Source organism: Vanellus vanellus (genome assembly GCF_965231255.1).
Source record: "Vanellus vanellus genome assembly, chromosome: 19".
Classification (NCBI taxonomy): domain Eukaryota; kingdom Metazoa; phylum Chordata; class Aves; order Charadriiformes; family Charadriidae; genus Vanellus; species Vanellus vanellus.
The window spans coordinates 12,380,020-12,395,159 of NC_138924.1; the positions used below are offsets into that span (position 1 = coordinate 12,380,020).

Here is a 15,140-nt window from a genome sequence, read left to right on the forward strand (position 1 = left end):
TCGTAGGCCAGTGCACGGCTGCTGAAAGGTCCCGGAAGCGCTTCAGGTTGTGTGTCTGTTTGTTCACTGGAAAAGTGAAATAGTATTTTTTTAAAAATTGACAAGAGCGAGAAAGCCCTCCAACTCACAGAGCCTGAGGAAGTAATGTAAAAAATAAAACTGCACTATTTTTCTTTGGTATGTTGGGAATGTACTATAAACTCTGTTAAAAAAAAAAAAAAACAAACTCCAAGAACTTTGTTGTATTTGTTATAACATTCTGTCTAATTGTATTTTATTAACATTGTGTATTGACTTATTTATTTTTGTTGGGAGCAGACTATTCTCTTTATTGCTCAATTATTTATGTTTAAATGTAACATATGAATAAATACTTATCGTCAAGGCAATCTGTGGACCTCTTCGGAAGTGATTTCTCTCCCTCCAAGGTACTTTCGGAGACAGAACAGGGAGTCCTAAGGTCAGGGCTGTCTGGGAAGAGACTGCAATATGTAATTAATGTTTCTATGATGAGCGTGCATGGGCTATTGTACTAAGCAGTATTTTTAAAGTTAGCAGGTCATCACCAAATGGACTGCTAAGGTCCCTTAGGTGACTTTAAGGGTAGATTTAAGTTACACACAGTGCGTGCTATAGGGCAGCTATCGCCACACACTGAGCCCATCACCAGTTCAGCCCTAGGGAAGGAGTGGGAGCAGAAACAGGCCTACGACAAGTGTTAAAAAATAAAAGTTTCATCCTGCAATTTTAGCCCTGATCGTGCTGCAGCTAGAACTAAATCTAGTTGAGCTCCTGGGTTTCCAAGAGAGATCCTCCTCCATCACTCCCCGTTCCCCCTTCAAACCTCTTAAAAATCCTCCAGCTGCTTCTGTTCCGTAGCGGGGACTCCTCTCCCTCTTCAGAACTCACCAGCTGCCCCGATGGCTGGTTTGCTGCTGGCAGTTTTTGCAGCAATTGCTTTTCCAGGTTTTTAGGGTGGAAAGCTCATCCCGGAGGTGGGTCCCAGGGGGTAATGGAGCATTTCCCCATTCGACTGACTGTAAAAAAACACCCAATAAATGCCTCTCTGTACTGGGGTGGTGCAGCCATCCCTCAGGCATTGCTCATGATTGTTACAGCTGTTAATTATGTATTTAGCCTTATAAAGGAAGATAAGCCCTTTATGAAGTGTATCAAATGACATGCTGGCTTCAATAATCTTCCAGTACCACTGTGTCCTCTGCCTTCATCTTGTTTGCGTGGTGGGACTTGGGGTGTGCAGGGAGAGGTGGGCGCTACAGCTGGGATTACACATTTGCTTTCTTTTCTTAAGAACCTTCTTTCTTATTACACCACCACCACCCCCCACCCCCCAGCAATCGCTGCACCTTCTCAGACCCTTTTAAAGCAGGCGCTCAGCCAGTGGGTCCCCAACGCTGCAGAGGTCCCGCAGCAACAGGAGTTTATTTCAGCATGATGCGGCAGCCCAACGAAGTTCCATCACTGTGAAAGTCTCACTGCTACCAAGTGCCAGCAGAAAACCAAACCGAAAGACCTCTCCACTATTTCCTGCCCCTTTTCTGTGAGCCGGAGCCAGTGCTGGCAGCCCGGCCAGGGTCCAGCTGCTCTCTCCACTAGTTTTGCCAAACACAGCGACTTTGGCCCTTACAGTTTAGTGCCACATCTTACGGTATCCTATTAGTTAGTTCAAGGCATGCTTTCCGTGTTCAGAAGCTCACCTAGAAATGCTTTTCAGTTTCCCAAATAATAAAACACCCCCAAAGCCAACGCTCTGCAAGCACACGAACAGCACTGGGTTTGGCAGGCAGCACTTTGAGCCCCCCTGCACCTCGACCCGGGCTTCCGACCCCCTCGCCCCTGGAGTGACAGCTCCTGCCTGATGTTCTGCATTGCTCTCTGCTCTGGGTATCCGCTCAGCGAGTCACACAGTGCTCCGGGGCCAGGGGACACCCTGTGCTGGCAGCTGGGGTGCGCTGGCTGCTCACCCCAACCTCTGTGTGTGTATGAAGGAGTTGTGTCATGTGTCTGTGTTCCCCCTTCCCCCCTGCCAATAGCTCAAAAAGAGCCGTCTGAGAAAGGTGACATTTTGGGGGTGGTGGTGGTGTGTTCAAAGGCGTCACGGTGATTTCTGCCTGACGAATCTTTCCCACTCGGAGCTCTGACTGCACTGGTGCTGCTCACCCCCTCAGACAACAGCTTGAGCGGGCTCCTAAGAGCAGCCTGGCCTGAGCAAATCAGCAGAAACATGGAAAAATGCTAAAACCCCCAGCCATAGACAAGAACATTTGTAGTTAACATTTCCCTGCCACATCTTTCTCTTTTTTGATCTTTCTGGATGTAAGAAAACCAGCTACGAACTGTGCAGCGATGAAGGCGTTGGGTGCCTTGCCTTGCCTACCACGTTGGTACACACACACTCTCTGGGTTCTATTTTTTTTTTTGTTTGGTTGGGATTTTTTTTTTTTTTTGCTGCATGCTGCCACCAACATTTGCTACAGTTCAGTGCCACTTTTAACAACCTTACCAAATCTGCACCTGGTAACAATTAAGGTGTTTTTTTTTCTCTGCTCCTGTCAAGGCCCAGGTTCTGCCACTTTGCCAATTAAAGGCAGCACTGCAGCTGCTCTCCAGCAGCTGTGCCATTCACCAGTTCGGTCACTGGTCCCTGTGTGCCCAGGGGCCGCTGAGGCAGCACCAGCGTGTCCAGCTGAGCACCCACTGGCCGAGCAGCGGTTCAACCCAGTTGCTTTTGCTCTTTCAGCCTAAAAAGCCATCTTCTCAGAACATGGGTTATTCAGACCCACTGTAAAGTTTGGCTCAAGACCAGATTATAACCACGCTGATCAACAGCATCTTGCACGTCCAGAGAGCGGACAGGCCATTTCCATACCAATGACACAAGTTACTCAACTACCCACACTATTTAACAGCATCTAATTAACCAAACTCAACGCAGGCACCTCTCAGGCACCTCTCTGGGCTGGCAGGGCAGCTGGAAAATAGTGGAACAAGGTTCCAGCAAAAAGGCTGCACTTGGAAATCAAATGGGACGTAATTAAAAGACCTTCAGTGGGCCTGGGGCCATATGTGTGTGGGGGTGTCTGTGCGAGGAAACCGCGGATAAAACTGTATAAACCTGCCGCAAGCCATGGCCAGGCCCCGGTGATAATCCGGGCACTGGGGGAGGGGGGGGCAAGACACCCCCAAACCCCCCTTCTGGGGCAGCCACGCCGGCTGCGAACCCCTCACCAGCACCCAGCGGCCGCTGAGCCCCCCCGAGACCTCCCTGAGACCCCTGAATCCCCTGAATACCTCTGAACCCCCCTGACCCCTCCTGAGCCCGCCCCGAGCCCCCCCTGAGCCCCCCCCCCCGAGCCCCCAGACCTCCTCCGAGCCCACGCTGAGCCCCCTGGTCCCACTCAGTCCCCCCAGCCTCCGAGTGCCCCCCCGAGACCCCTGAACCCCCCGAGCTCTCTCTGAGCCCCTCTGACTCCCCCCGAGCTCCCTGTACCCCCGGACCCCTCCCAATCCCCCGCTGAGCCCCTCTGACCCCCCGCTGAGGCCCTCCCGAGCCCCCGCTGAGGCCGGGGTCGCCCCCGGTCCCGCACTCACCGGCGGGCAGGGACCAGCCCGTACCCGGTGCCGCCCTCCCGCCGGCCCCGCTCTAAAGACCTCCCGAGCCCCGGGCGGGTCTCCGCGGGCCCCCCCCGGGGCACCAGTCCCCGTCTGTGTGTCTCCCCCCGGTCTCCCCCAAGTCCCGATACCACCGAAGCCGCCCGAGAGGTTTGACGCGCCCGCGCTCCGCCTTACCGGGCTCCGCGTCCTCCTCCCGGCGGCAACGAAGCCGGGAGAACCCGGGGCTCCAGCGGCAGCACCTGCGGGGGAGAGAGCATTCACCGGGCCGTCAGGCGGGGGCAGCCCCCTCCCCCCTCCCCCCACCCCCCGGCGGTATTTACCGCTCCTTCTCGCTCTCAAACCCCCCTCCCCGAGCGCACCCGCCGCCGAGGACAGCGCGGGGCCCGGCACCTCACCTGGTGAGGTGGCGGGGCCTGGTGGGACCCTCCCCCTGAGGCGGCAGCGTGAGGGCGGGCGGGGTGAGGGCGGCTCCGCTGGGCTGCGGCCGAGTGCTGTCTGTGTGGGGAGCGGGGCCGGTGGCCGGGCGGCGGCTCCCCGGTCGCCACAGACTCTGGAGGCGCGAGGCAGCGCTCGGCGGCGTCCCTCAGCGCGGCCCGGCCCGGCCCGAGCGGGGAGAAGCTGCGGGCTCGGGCCGGGGAAGGGCCGGAGCCGCCGGTGGTGACACGCTGAGGAAGCGCTGCTGCTGTGAGGGGAACGCGGCAGACGAAGGGAACCACCTGCACCCCCGGCACACGGAGGACAACGCGGAGTCCTGGCTCAGATTTCAGTGCATGTTTATTTCAGTTTTATATTCATTTCAGGCAAGTGCTTATTACATGGATATTATTCATGTCGGATACCTAAATTCTGGAGCATGAAGAGCCAGTATAGTACAGCTGAATAGTAAAAATACAATATGTACAAAATTAGTTGGTTTGTTTTTTTTTTTTTTCACATAGCAGATGTATTCAAACACATAAAAATCTTTTACAGTCTCGTTTTTTCAGTATTTAGTATTTCAGTAGATTGGTGACACTGTGACACGTCCTCACTGTAAACCGACGGCATTTGCCCGGGGTGCGCGGTGCCGAGCCGGCGGCTTTCCCGTCATGTGCTCGGGGCGGCGCAGGGCTCTGCGGGGCAGCGCTGGCACCCGCTCTGCCCCGGCCATCGCCATCTTCAGCGAAACGCTCCCAACGCAGAGCGCGCAGGGAGCATAAAGGTCAATGCCTTTTGCCGGGAGGGTGGTGACGGGCGGCGCGGGACGCGGGGGCAGCAGGGACGGGAGGTCCCCACTCCCACCGCAGCTCCTCACCCAGCGGTGCCCAGGCTGGCGCTTCACCAGATGCAAATAAATTGTTGGGTGGATGCAATGAGGACCCGATTTCTCACTCTGTCAGGAAACACTCTTTTGGATCGGAGTGTTAAGGCAAATCCGTAAGGCGTTCGTACCAGGATTTCTCGTCTGGAGGCGTACAGCCCTGTGTGGGTGGGCTTCCAGCCCCGTGCAGAGACGGGATGGGAGTTTGGGGTGTTTCCCTGGAAGTGAGAGCTGACACAGGCGAGCCTTCCCCCTGCGAGCCGTGCAGGGCTCTGCATCCGCCACCAGCGCTCCTTCACCCGAATTCATTTTCACAGTACAAAGAGAGGGTGCGAATTGATGGGCCTCATCCTGATCTACAGCAGAGCCGTGCAATCCCATCGAGGGAGCAAAACGGCATCCTACCATGGGTAAGAATATAAATTCCCAGCGCAGAACAGCACCGTCCCCTGCGCTGGCCCTGCAGGCAGTGGGGAATAAAGGAGAGCGGCACGTGTTGGCTGCGCACGCTGTTACCCAGCTCCGGGCGAGCGGGAGCGCTGGCCCAGCGACTCAGCATGGAGGCAGCCAAACACAGCCTCCACCAAGGCTGCACCTACCCGATGCTGCGCTTGTGCTGGTATTTTGATAATTCAAATTTTGTATTATCATTTTTAAGCTCTATATAGCAGGAAGAGAAAGGTGCCGTGACTGACCCTATCCTATTTCCCTTAATGCTAAACATCTGTTCCTAACAACGGACGTTTGACTAAGGAAAAAAATAAACTAAAAATAGTGTTATAATCAATTTTAATCTGTTCAAAATGATAGCAAGGGATGGAAAACAAGCCAGAAGTATGACAGTTTTCCTTTCCTCATTCCAGTATCTTTTAGAATTAAAGTAAGATTGAAACGAACAACTGCTCACTCAAGAAAAAGCCCAGCTGCGAAGTCTCAGAGGAGTCTCACCTGTGAGGTGCTCAGCAGCTGCCCACCCCCACGCCGTCTCCGGCAGCGTTAAGGCAGTCAGGTCCCAGCTCAGCGCAGCTGCACGGCTAATTAAGCTTAAGCAAGTGCCTAAAAGTCAATGGACTGAGCCATCATGTTGCTCAGGTACGTGGGGGTCAACCAATTTACCAGGCTGAGAGCGCGCACCTTCGCTGGGGACACTTCAGCACACATCACGGAAAGCAAAGGGGCCAAACAAGCACCGACTGCGTCGTCACACTGGGCAAATGACGTTCTTCTCCCCTGGCACACAGGGGAGGTCTTCAAACGTCCCTCTACCCGCCCAGCCCACAACAATTTCCACACTTTTTTTTTTTTTTAAATGCAAAAAATTCACTCAGGATGCAAACCAGTCCAAAAGAGACACAGGCTACATACAAAAATCGGAGACACGATAAAGTCTTGCATTGAATGTCTATACGTATATAAACAGGCGTGCATACAGACAATCACACCAATACCGACACAAGCAGCAATAGTCTCACCTCCACCTACACCACTCAAAGGCATTTTATGTTTTTTTTTTTTGTTTCTTTTATTCTTTTGTTACAGAAGGCCACTTTTAATTAAAGTAAAAGAGAGAAGCAGACAAAGACCAGCAGGCAGCAGCCTGGCCGATCTTTGGACCTGCACGGTAAATACGCTGAATGCCAATTAGTTGGTGGTGCATTCCCTACGCGGATAAATTGCGTACAATTTTTAAAAAGAGCAGAAGCCTCTGCAGAAGGGACGTCACCTCTGTCCAGCTCTCTGCTCAAGAAAACAAAACCCGACCCTGCCAGGGGCTGCCCACCCGAGTGCTCCTTGCCTTCGACACCCAGTATTCAACCCCGGCATGGACAGACACACACACACCCCCTGTGCAGAAGCAGAGGTCTGATGGCAGCGTTTTGGGTTCAGCCCTGGTTTCCTGGGCGCGAGAGGTGGGTCACTGGCTGGCCCTTGCTATGCCCCCCGTGCCGCACGCACCCGCTGCCCCTTGGGCGGGCAGAGCCCGGTTCTGCTTGCCAGGCAGGGCTATGCTGGCACGCGGGACCAGCCTGGGGACCAGCCCGTGACCCTCCACTCCACCAACCCTCCAGCAACACCACAGCACGGGAACACCCCATGTGGCACAGCCCTGGACAGCCCAGGGCTCCCCCCAGGGCTATCGTCCCCCTCCCCAGGCAAACCCCGCACTGCTCAAGCCCCTGCAGGGGGCACCGCTCCTGACCACAAATCACAAACAAAGCATGCGATTCCTTCTCTGCGGGTCATCGTCATAAAAGAAAAATGCACAAGAAATGTTTTTGGTCCCAAACTAGCTCTGAAACCCACCCAAACTGGGCGAAACAGCACTACCCTGCGCGGCGGCGGCTGCTGCGTGTCCATCCCCTCTCGCTCTTTGCAAATCAAACGCCAGCAGAAAAATGGACTTGTTTGAAAGGAAGGCTGAAGGCAATGGTCGCGCTAAGACTCAAATAAAAATGATTTGGTTTACAGAATGATGCCGTTCGCATGACATTTTCAGCTTTGGGAGCCGGACTGCACGTGAGGCACCGCGCAACCTGTGCCCCACTCCGCAGTGGGCAGCAGCCACCGGCAGTGGCATTCTCAAGTCTCTCCTCAGTCTTTCCTGAGATCAGCGTGGGTTTTGCCTGAGAAAGGTGTGAGTCAAGACTTGACAACGTGGCCCTCAGCAGCTGCCACCGCTGTGGCGCACCGGCCGAGCTGGAGATGCCAGCGGCAGGAGCCCCGGGGAACGCTGCTCCGAGAGCCTGGCTGTCACCGGGTCTGGGCACGAGTCACCGCGTCCCCAGCAGCGGTGGCATGACTGAGACTGTTGATACTCTGAATAACGCCAAGGTTTCTCCAGCCAAGGCAACCCCTCACCCTGTACTAGGACAGGAGTGTAACACTAAGGCGGGCTTTAAAACCCAACTCATTAATTGGGAATTAAAAAATTCCTACCGCTTGTCCACCTGATACCATGCAAAAAATGGTTATAATTACTTTTGGTAGTTTGTCTGCCTTTTTTAAACTTTTCCCTCTCCCTTGACCTCCCCACCTGTTTTGATCAGCTTTAGAAATCCTGAGCAATCCGAGGAGGAGCAAAGGACAGCAGTGGCTCCAGCCAGGACCACCGCAAATGCCGGACAGCAAGAGGCGGCGACCGGCTGGTGCCAGTGCCATCACCAGCCCCAGGAATTGAGAAGAGTCTCACACACACCTTGTTCCCAACTCCGGCTGCAGGAGAGCAAAGCACCACGGAGGCATCAAGCCGCGCACACCAACACACACGTGCACAGGGAGGCCCGACCGACCCACTGCCGCTCGGACCCCATTCGAGCCACTGCGAAGAACGTGGGAAATCAGGTCGTTTCCCTTCTTAAGCTAAACTATGGGGTTCTGGCTAACTTTTATTAGTGAGGTCACGAATACATTCCCATATCTAAAGTGTCAGCTGTAAGAACTCTTTTCAGGACAACTGTAAAGCAGCAATTTGGGTTTATTCCTCTCTGCCTGCACTCGGCAGGTGAGAGTGGAAAGCAGCCCGGAGCAGAGCAGCGGAGGTGCCCGGCCGCCAGCCCGCTCCTCCTCGGCAGCCGACCCGGCGCTGCGCAGCCGTGGGGGCTCCCTGGGCCGGGCTCCGAGGAGCAAAGCCGCCCGTCTGCTGGCACAGCGCAACCCCGCTCCCCGGCCTGGCTGAGCCGTGAAAGCAAACCACTATTTTTGCGTGTAACTGTAGCTGCCCGAGGGGTTTCGCTCACAGGGGTCTGCTGGTGTCTATTGCAAACAAACACGACTGCGCTGGCTGAAGTTTTTAGCACAGATTGAGCTTTTCAGCACGTTTGTGCTGTTGGTAGGGTGGCGAGAACCGTGGGGAGCACGCAGGCTGGGAGGTCGGGAAGCACAGTGCCGCGGGTGACGGACCCAGAGCCTGCCCTCGGTGGAAGCGTCTCCGCTAACCTACGGGCTCCCAGTCGGGCTTGACGGGACAGAAAAGTCGTCTCAAAACTACTACACAGGAAACCCATTTGCTATTTTTTCTGTGGCATGGTTACCAGTAACTAATATTATTCAACAACAGGAGAGATTTCTTGTAAACTTCATATTTATTGATTTTTTTTTTTTTTTGGGACAAATTGGATCTTCTGAATCCCAAAGTGTACATATATATATATTTATATATAGCTTTCTCCATAGGGAAAACACATATATCAAAGGAGGAGAGACATTTCTAAAGTGCCCCTTGTTATACAGTACTGAACATAATTTCTAAGAGCATTAGCGTAAATCCGAAGTTTCTGAGCAGGAATGACAGACACGGGGAAAGAAGGGCTGTGGTTTGCTCTTTTCCCCACAGAACAGAAAGAAGTTTGCTGACTTTTAAAAACAAACAGGAAAACCCCAAAGAAACATTTCTGGTAGCCGTGGAAAAGGCAGATGAGAACGGGGGGACCCAAGACACCCAGGCTGGCCGAGCGGGACAAGCTGTTCTTCAAGCGGAGGGGAACACCGGTGAAGGGGTTCAGACACACCGGCCCTGCAGAACTCCAAGGGGGAGAGAAAAACAGGCAAAGATGCAGACTTGTACGTGAGCCGGGTAGTGACGCTGTTACCTTTAAACCATAAGGGAGTAAAAGATGAGGAGGTCAGCAGCATCACCTCTCCTTACAGTAAAGGCCATTAAATAATCCCCCAGAAAGCTCATCCGCCTGCGTCAAGTAAAACGGGAACACTTCTCTCCATCCCATACGGTTTTTACTGCGGCAAACGCAGAGCGGCTGCACGCCTGGGTCACGGCCAGTTCCCAGCCTCTGCCTCGGCATGAGAAGCCGACGGGGTGAAGGCGGGAGCAGAGTTTTCCATGCAGAAAGTAAGGCGTCATGCAAAACTGCAGGTCAGAAGAGCAGGAGGAACCCGCGCAGGCCGATCCCGCAGCTCCCGCCAAGCTGGCACACAGGGAACGGCGCCGGTGGGCAGAGCGGCTCTCGGCCGGTCCCCACGCTGAGCCCCGCTTCCCAGCCCGGCCTTTCTCTCCTCCAGTAAGCTCAGCCACTCTTGACTAGAAATGAGGCTTCCTGCCTCGATTTTGTTATTTTATGAGATGGACAGTAAAAAAAAGGCAGAAAGAAGCTTCCTCCCCCTCCTAACGCAGCTACAGAAGGCAAAGCCACGCGGTTCCTCCTAAGGAGGGAGATGACCCTGTTGCAAATACTCAGTTTTCAAGAGTTTCTGATGAGGAGCAACTGTCCTGTTATCTAACGCTGTTCTCCACAACACTGGCACACAAGACACGAGGTCCTTGGGAGAGCCCTCGCACGTACAAGGAGACGATAAAGCCCTGGCGATTCTGCTAACCCCGCAGTGTCAACGGTGCACTGGAAGTGAGAACAATCTGTTTAAATGCAGTTTAAGGATAAGGAATCCTTAAAGATTTGTCCACTCTGGTGTAGGAACTGCGCTAGCAGCACGGGCGCGGGCTTCACGGACTCATAGATGTAAGGAAAAAAAAAAAAGAAAAAAACCCAGAAGAAAGTGTTAACTACGGAGCAACCCAGGGCTTTATAAAAAGATTTAATGCAATTCTCAGCCAAGTCTGCTCAGAAGGCACAATCACGCTTCATCTCTGTTTGCAGTAGTTGCTCCCGTCTCCAGCACAGTTTCAAGCACAGCACGGACGGTGCGGAACTGGCAAGTTTTCTTAACTGCACCTCTGCCACTGTTCACAGCACTCCACAACCAGGCAAAAGTCCTGCTGGACTTTCCTGCAGACGATCTCAACCCGAAGCCAGACGCAGCCATCCCGCACAGCGAGGGGGTGACTGCTCAGCACCACCTCACCTCCTGCTCCGAACAGGCGTCACTGCCCACGCGTACCCGGACAGAGGCGAGCAGGGACCTTCCTCCCATCCTGTCCCAGGGAAAACGTCCGCTGGCTACAGCAGGAATTTCGCCTGCATTAAGGACTGAGGAGTATTTGTTTTCACAAAGAGAGGAAGACGGAAAAGAGATCACTAATAGCAGTACTACACACACAACGGTGCAAGGACCAGAACACCCCGTCAGCAATGAAACATGTCCTAAGCAACCTCCCAGTCAGGTGGGCAAGTACCCGCAGAGCCAATATATATCCCTCCTCTCCTGACTCCGGGGGAGTTTGGCTTCCATGAGATCTGCCCTAACCACCAGAAAGGGTGAACAAGAGGGTCCCTTCGGATGTGGCGTTGTTCTTTGGTGCACATCTCACTGTTGCCTGTAAGACACAAGTTACACATTCTGATCTCCTGCAATATATACCCTACACAAGACTAGATATTTTTTTCCCCCACCAAAGAAAAAAAGATGTCAAAACTGCTTGCATCTTGGAAGATACCACATGCACTTTTATCCATTTTCTAATCCACTGACTCCCACACTAAAACATGGTCAGTTCAGGAACAAACTAACGAAGGAAAGTAACCCATGCAGCAAATCTACGTAATTTCTGTTGGTCTTCTTGTCCCAGGTTCCGCTCTATCAGGCCAGATAAACATATTGCAAGTTGCCAGCACGAAATACCTGCCCCTGCAAACCAACCATGAACCCAAGAAACGTGGGGGATTGGGGATGGCAGGAGGAATCCTGGAAGGGGGAGTGCCATGCAGAGAGATCTGCAAAATCAATTATTGCATCAGCAAAACCAAGCCAGAACAAAAAACAAAACCCCCCAAAAACCATCCAAACAAAACATTGCCAACCATTAAAATAATAAAAAACATTATTTTTTTGACATAGCTATAAAAATCAAGTCATTTATAAAACTGCAACAAATGAAGTCTGGTTGTGTATTCTTTTTCCTTTTATTAGACAGGACAGAGAATTTCCTTAAAATGCCATAACAAGTCACAGTGATTTTAGATGTGTTTTTGAAATGTAATATATTGACGGGAAATACCTTTAACGTGGTTTAACTCTTTTTTTTTTTTTTTTTTTTTTGTCACTGTATATGTACCCTGGTCCACCAAACCATCTATCTTAAAGTTTCTTGTTTAGAGAGGACACTCTGTCTTCTTCCTCCAAAAATGAATTTTGTCTAATAATCCTGCAAAATAATCAACCTTACAAAAGGCCTTCTTCAAATGTTATATATTTATATATATGTATATACATATATATACACACACATACACACATATATATAAATATAGACTTCTATGATTTTTTTTCCCATTCTACGCAATGTCTCAATAAAGAGATCAGCAATTTTTATTCTACAAAGAAGCAACACATAAAAGGGGAAAATTAAAAGTCTTAAGAACATCATATCCATATTTCACTGATTACACATAAAAGGAAAAAAAATCACCATGAACAACTGTCTGTGAAGTTTTCTTGGATTAGCAAAATTCAAGTGCAGAGAGGCCCCGTCTGTCGCTGCCCGCGGCAAGGTGGTCACTGGGCAGCTGAGGACAGCCCAGCCCGGCATCCTGCCACTGGGCGCGTTCTGCACTTCCCTCCCGCGGAGTCGGACGTGGTTGGAATGTATGGAGTTTAGGAAAGGTTCCCAACGAAGACCTCGCCGTCGGACGATCCCCTCTAGGCCAGCTTCAGTGTGCTCACTGGGAATGATGGCATGGTTACCATAGTCACCGGATTTAGGACCGTTTGCCCAACTAACTGCGGGTGATGGACAACTTGGGTTCCTACAGCAGGCTTGGCCATCACCGCTTGCTGGCCAAGGTTTGTGGTTCCATTCACTTGCTGGTGCGAGATGGTGTGAGCAATATGGCTCACCACGGGCTGGCTGACGGCCACGGGCTGAGGGTAGATGGGCAGCTGCTGGCCGAGGTGGGCCATGTGGTTGATGGTGGCTGGGTGCACAGTGATGTGGCCGATAGGCTGAGCAGCAGTGGTAAGTTGCACAGGGCTGGACGTGGAAGGTGCAATGTGAGCAATGTGCTTGGTCTGTGGACCCTGAATCACGTGGTTGACAGTCTGGATGACCGAAGCGTGGGTAGTGGCGGTGTGGGCAATAACAGTCGATTGCACTGTCGAAGCCGCCACGATGTGAGTCTGTGCAGGGACGATCGCCTGCGGCTGGACCAGTGCTTGTGTCTGGATGGGAGGCTGTGCGTGGGCTGGGGTTTGTTTCTGCTGGATGGACAGGTGCTGAGGCAGAACCGCCGGGTGGTGGGAAGCAGCGTTTGAAGGGACGGCTTTCAGGAGCTCTGGGTGCTGGCGCTGGGTTAGTTTTGGTAATGAGTTCACTGGCCTGTCATCTTCCATGTCTTCATCCATGTTGTCTTCACCCTCTGGAAAAAACGAAAGGAAGAAACTCCCATAAAAAAGAAAGCAGAGCACGAACTGGACTAAGCAGCCTCCCTACAAGGCAGCACAGGAGGAAGAGACAACAGCAGGAGGAGTCACTGAGCTACGGGCAGGCGGCACGGCACGGCACGGCACAGCATGGCACGGCACAGCACGGCACGCTCCACTGATGGGGCTCACACCCCTCACAGTGGGGTGGCACAGCCCTCTCTTCCCTGCTTGTGGGCCAAGCAGGCGGGACCAGGTCGAAGCCCCGGCGAGAGAGGGGTGCTCACACCGGGCTGAGAGGTCTCGCTTGGCCGGCGAGGGAAGCAGCGCCAGCAGAGGCAGAGGGAGAGCACCCGCGCTGAACTCCGTCTGGGCTGAAGAGCTCTGCTCTCCTTCTGGGAAGAGAAACAGGGTGTCCTTTCCTGTCCAGTTGTTCCACTGATCGGTACCACCCCTTTGCTCCCAGAGCAGGAAGGAAAAGCCATGGTGAAACATGGCGAGTTCCTCCTCCGGTTCTGGAAAATGGACTCTCGTCCAGTCCAGGAACTAAGGAAGCAAGGCAGGAACGTGCTGACCCTGCGGAGATCCAGCAGACAAGCAGGGCACCTTGCGCTGTCTGCTCTAAATGTAGCCATGCAGTAGGAATTAAAAATCTCAGAAGACAGAAGCAGCAGGAAAACCAGGGAAGACACTTCCCTTTTGCAAGCTCTGTGGTTAGTAGTAGCTTGAAGCGATGGTTTTCAGTGGAGGACAGCTGGAGAGGCGAGCGGCTGAGACTCCTATTGACAAAGCACTCCTACTCTCAACTTCCATCAGCCTACACTCGGTGTCTGCGAGCGTGTTCAAAGGTGGTGAGCCCGATACAAGCCTGAATGAACCAGAAAACTCAGGTTTTCCCTTCCTGGAACTCGCTGCATCGTCTGCCTGGAGTGTCAAGAGCAAATGCTGTCACAATTTGAAGGAACTGCTGCAAATGGTTACAGACTGCTACAGCCTCCTCGTTTCTGGAAAGCAAAGCACTGTACATCCACCGACTGCCTATTCTTCCTCCTGCAGATCACTGGTATGGAGCAAAGCATGCACTCTCCTATCCCACAAAAACTGCTTACTGGGAACAGCACGCCAGATATTCGTTAGGATCACTTCATCTTCACTGTGAATCCTTTTCACACAACGTGAAGGCTCATTAAGTTGTTCAAATGCTCTGGTGATCCTTCCTGTACCAATTCCTTCTTCTCTACGTGGCTGAACACCCTCCCACATCCGCACACAAATACACGAGGATGCTCATGTGCCACTCAGTTCTAACGAGCAGGGATGCACGGTTATACAAGAGGAGCACTAAGTTTTGAAAGCAGGGAGCTCCACGTGAGGTATCAGCAGATTGAGCGTGCAAACCTGCGCTTTGTATCTACCCAATGTTGATGCGCGATTTTCAGTTCACTTTACACAAGTGGCAGTGTATTATTAGGCCACCATCAATGATTACAAACCACTTGAAAACCTTTTACTTTATTCTGGATGCAAAGAAACCTTGATGGAGCTAAATGAAGATCTCCACCACTGCTATATACTGTGTCAGTGTCGTACGGTGATGATTACAAGAAGAGAAAAATTACGGGTACCTGATGCTGTCGAGGTAGATGCCTGGTCATCCTCTGGCTGAACTGTCTGTCGAATAATTCTGTCAATCTCCAAGATGTCCATCCACTGGCTCAACTCGTTCTTCAATTCTGCCAGTCGCTGCTGGGTAGCAATCTTCTCTCTTGCCAGTCGCTCCATCTCATGTTCATATTCTTTTTCCTTCCTCTTTAAAGTCTAAACACAGAGGGAAGAAAAAGAAATATAAGGAGAACAAAGACACGTATAACCTACAATAACCTGGTCACTCCCATGTCCATAGCTCAGGTTATTTATTACCAGTTATGCTGGTGTA

General features: G+C 52.4%; 1 protein-coding gene across 1 annotated transcript in view; it reads right to left on the bottom strand.

Moving 5' to 3' along the window:
* Positions 1-11,508: 11,508 nt before the first annotated feature.
* The window catches only part of MNT (MAX network transcriptional repressor), a 45,729-nt gene continuing 42,097 nt past the window's right edge, over positions 11,509-15,140 (bottom strand). Inside the window, exons 5-6 of the mRNA XM_082492888.1 lie at positions 14,830-15,022; positions 11,509-13,200 (exon numbers count right to left, since the gene is read on the bottom strand). Coding sequence (XP_082349014.1) covers positions 12,485-13,200; positions 14,830-15,022 — 909 coding nt within the window. The 3' untranslated portion in view covers positions 11,509-12,484. The remainder of the gene's footprint in view (positions 13,201-14,829; positions 15,023-15,140) is intronic.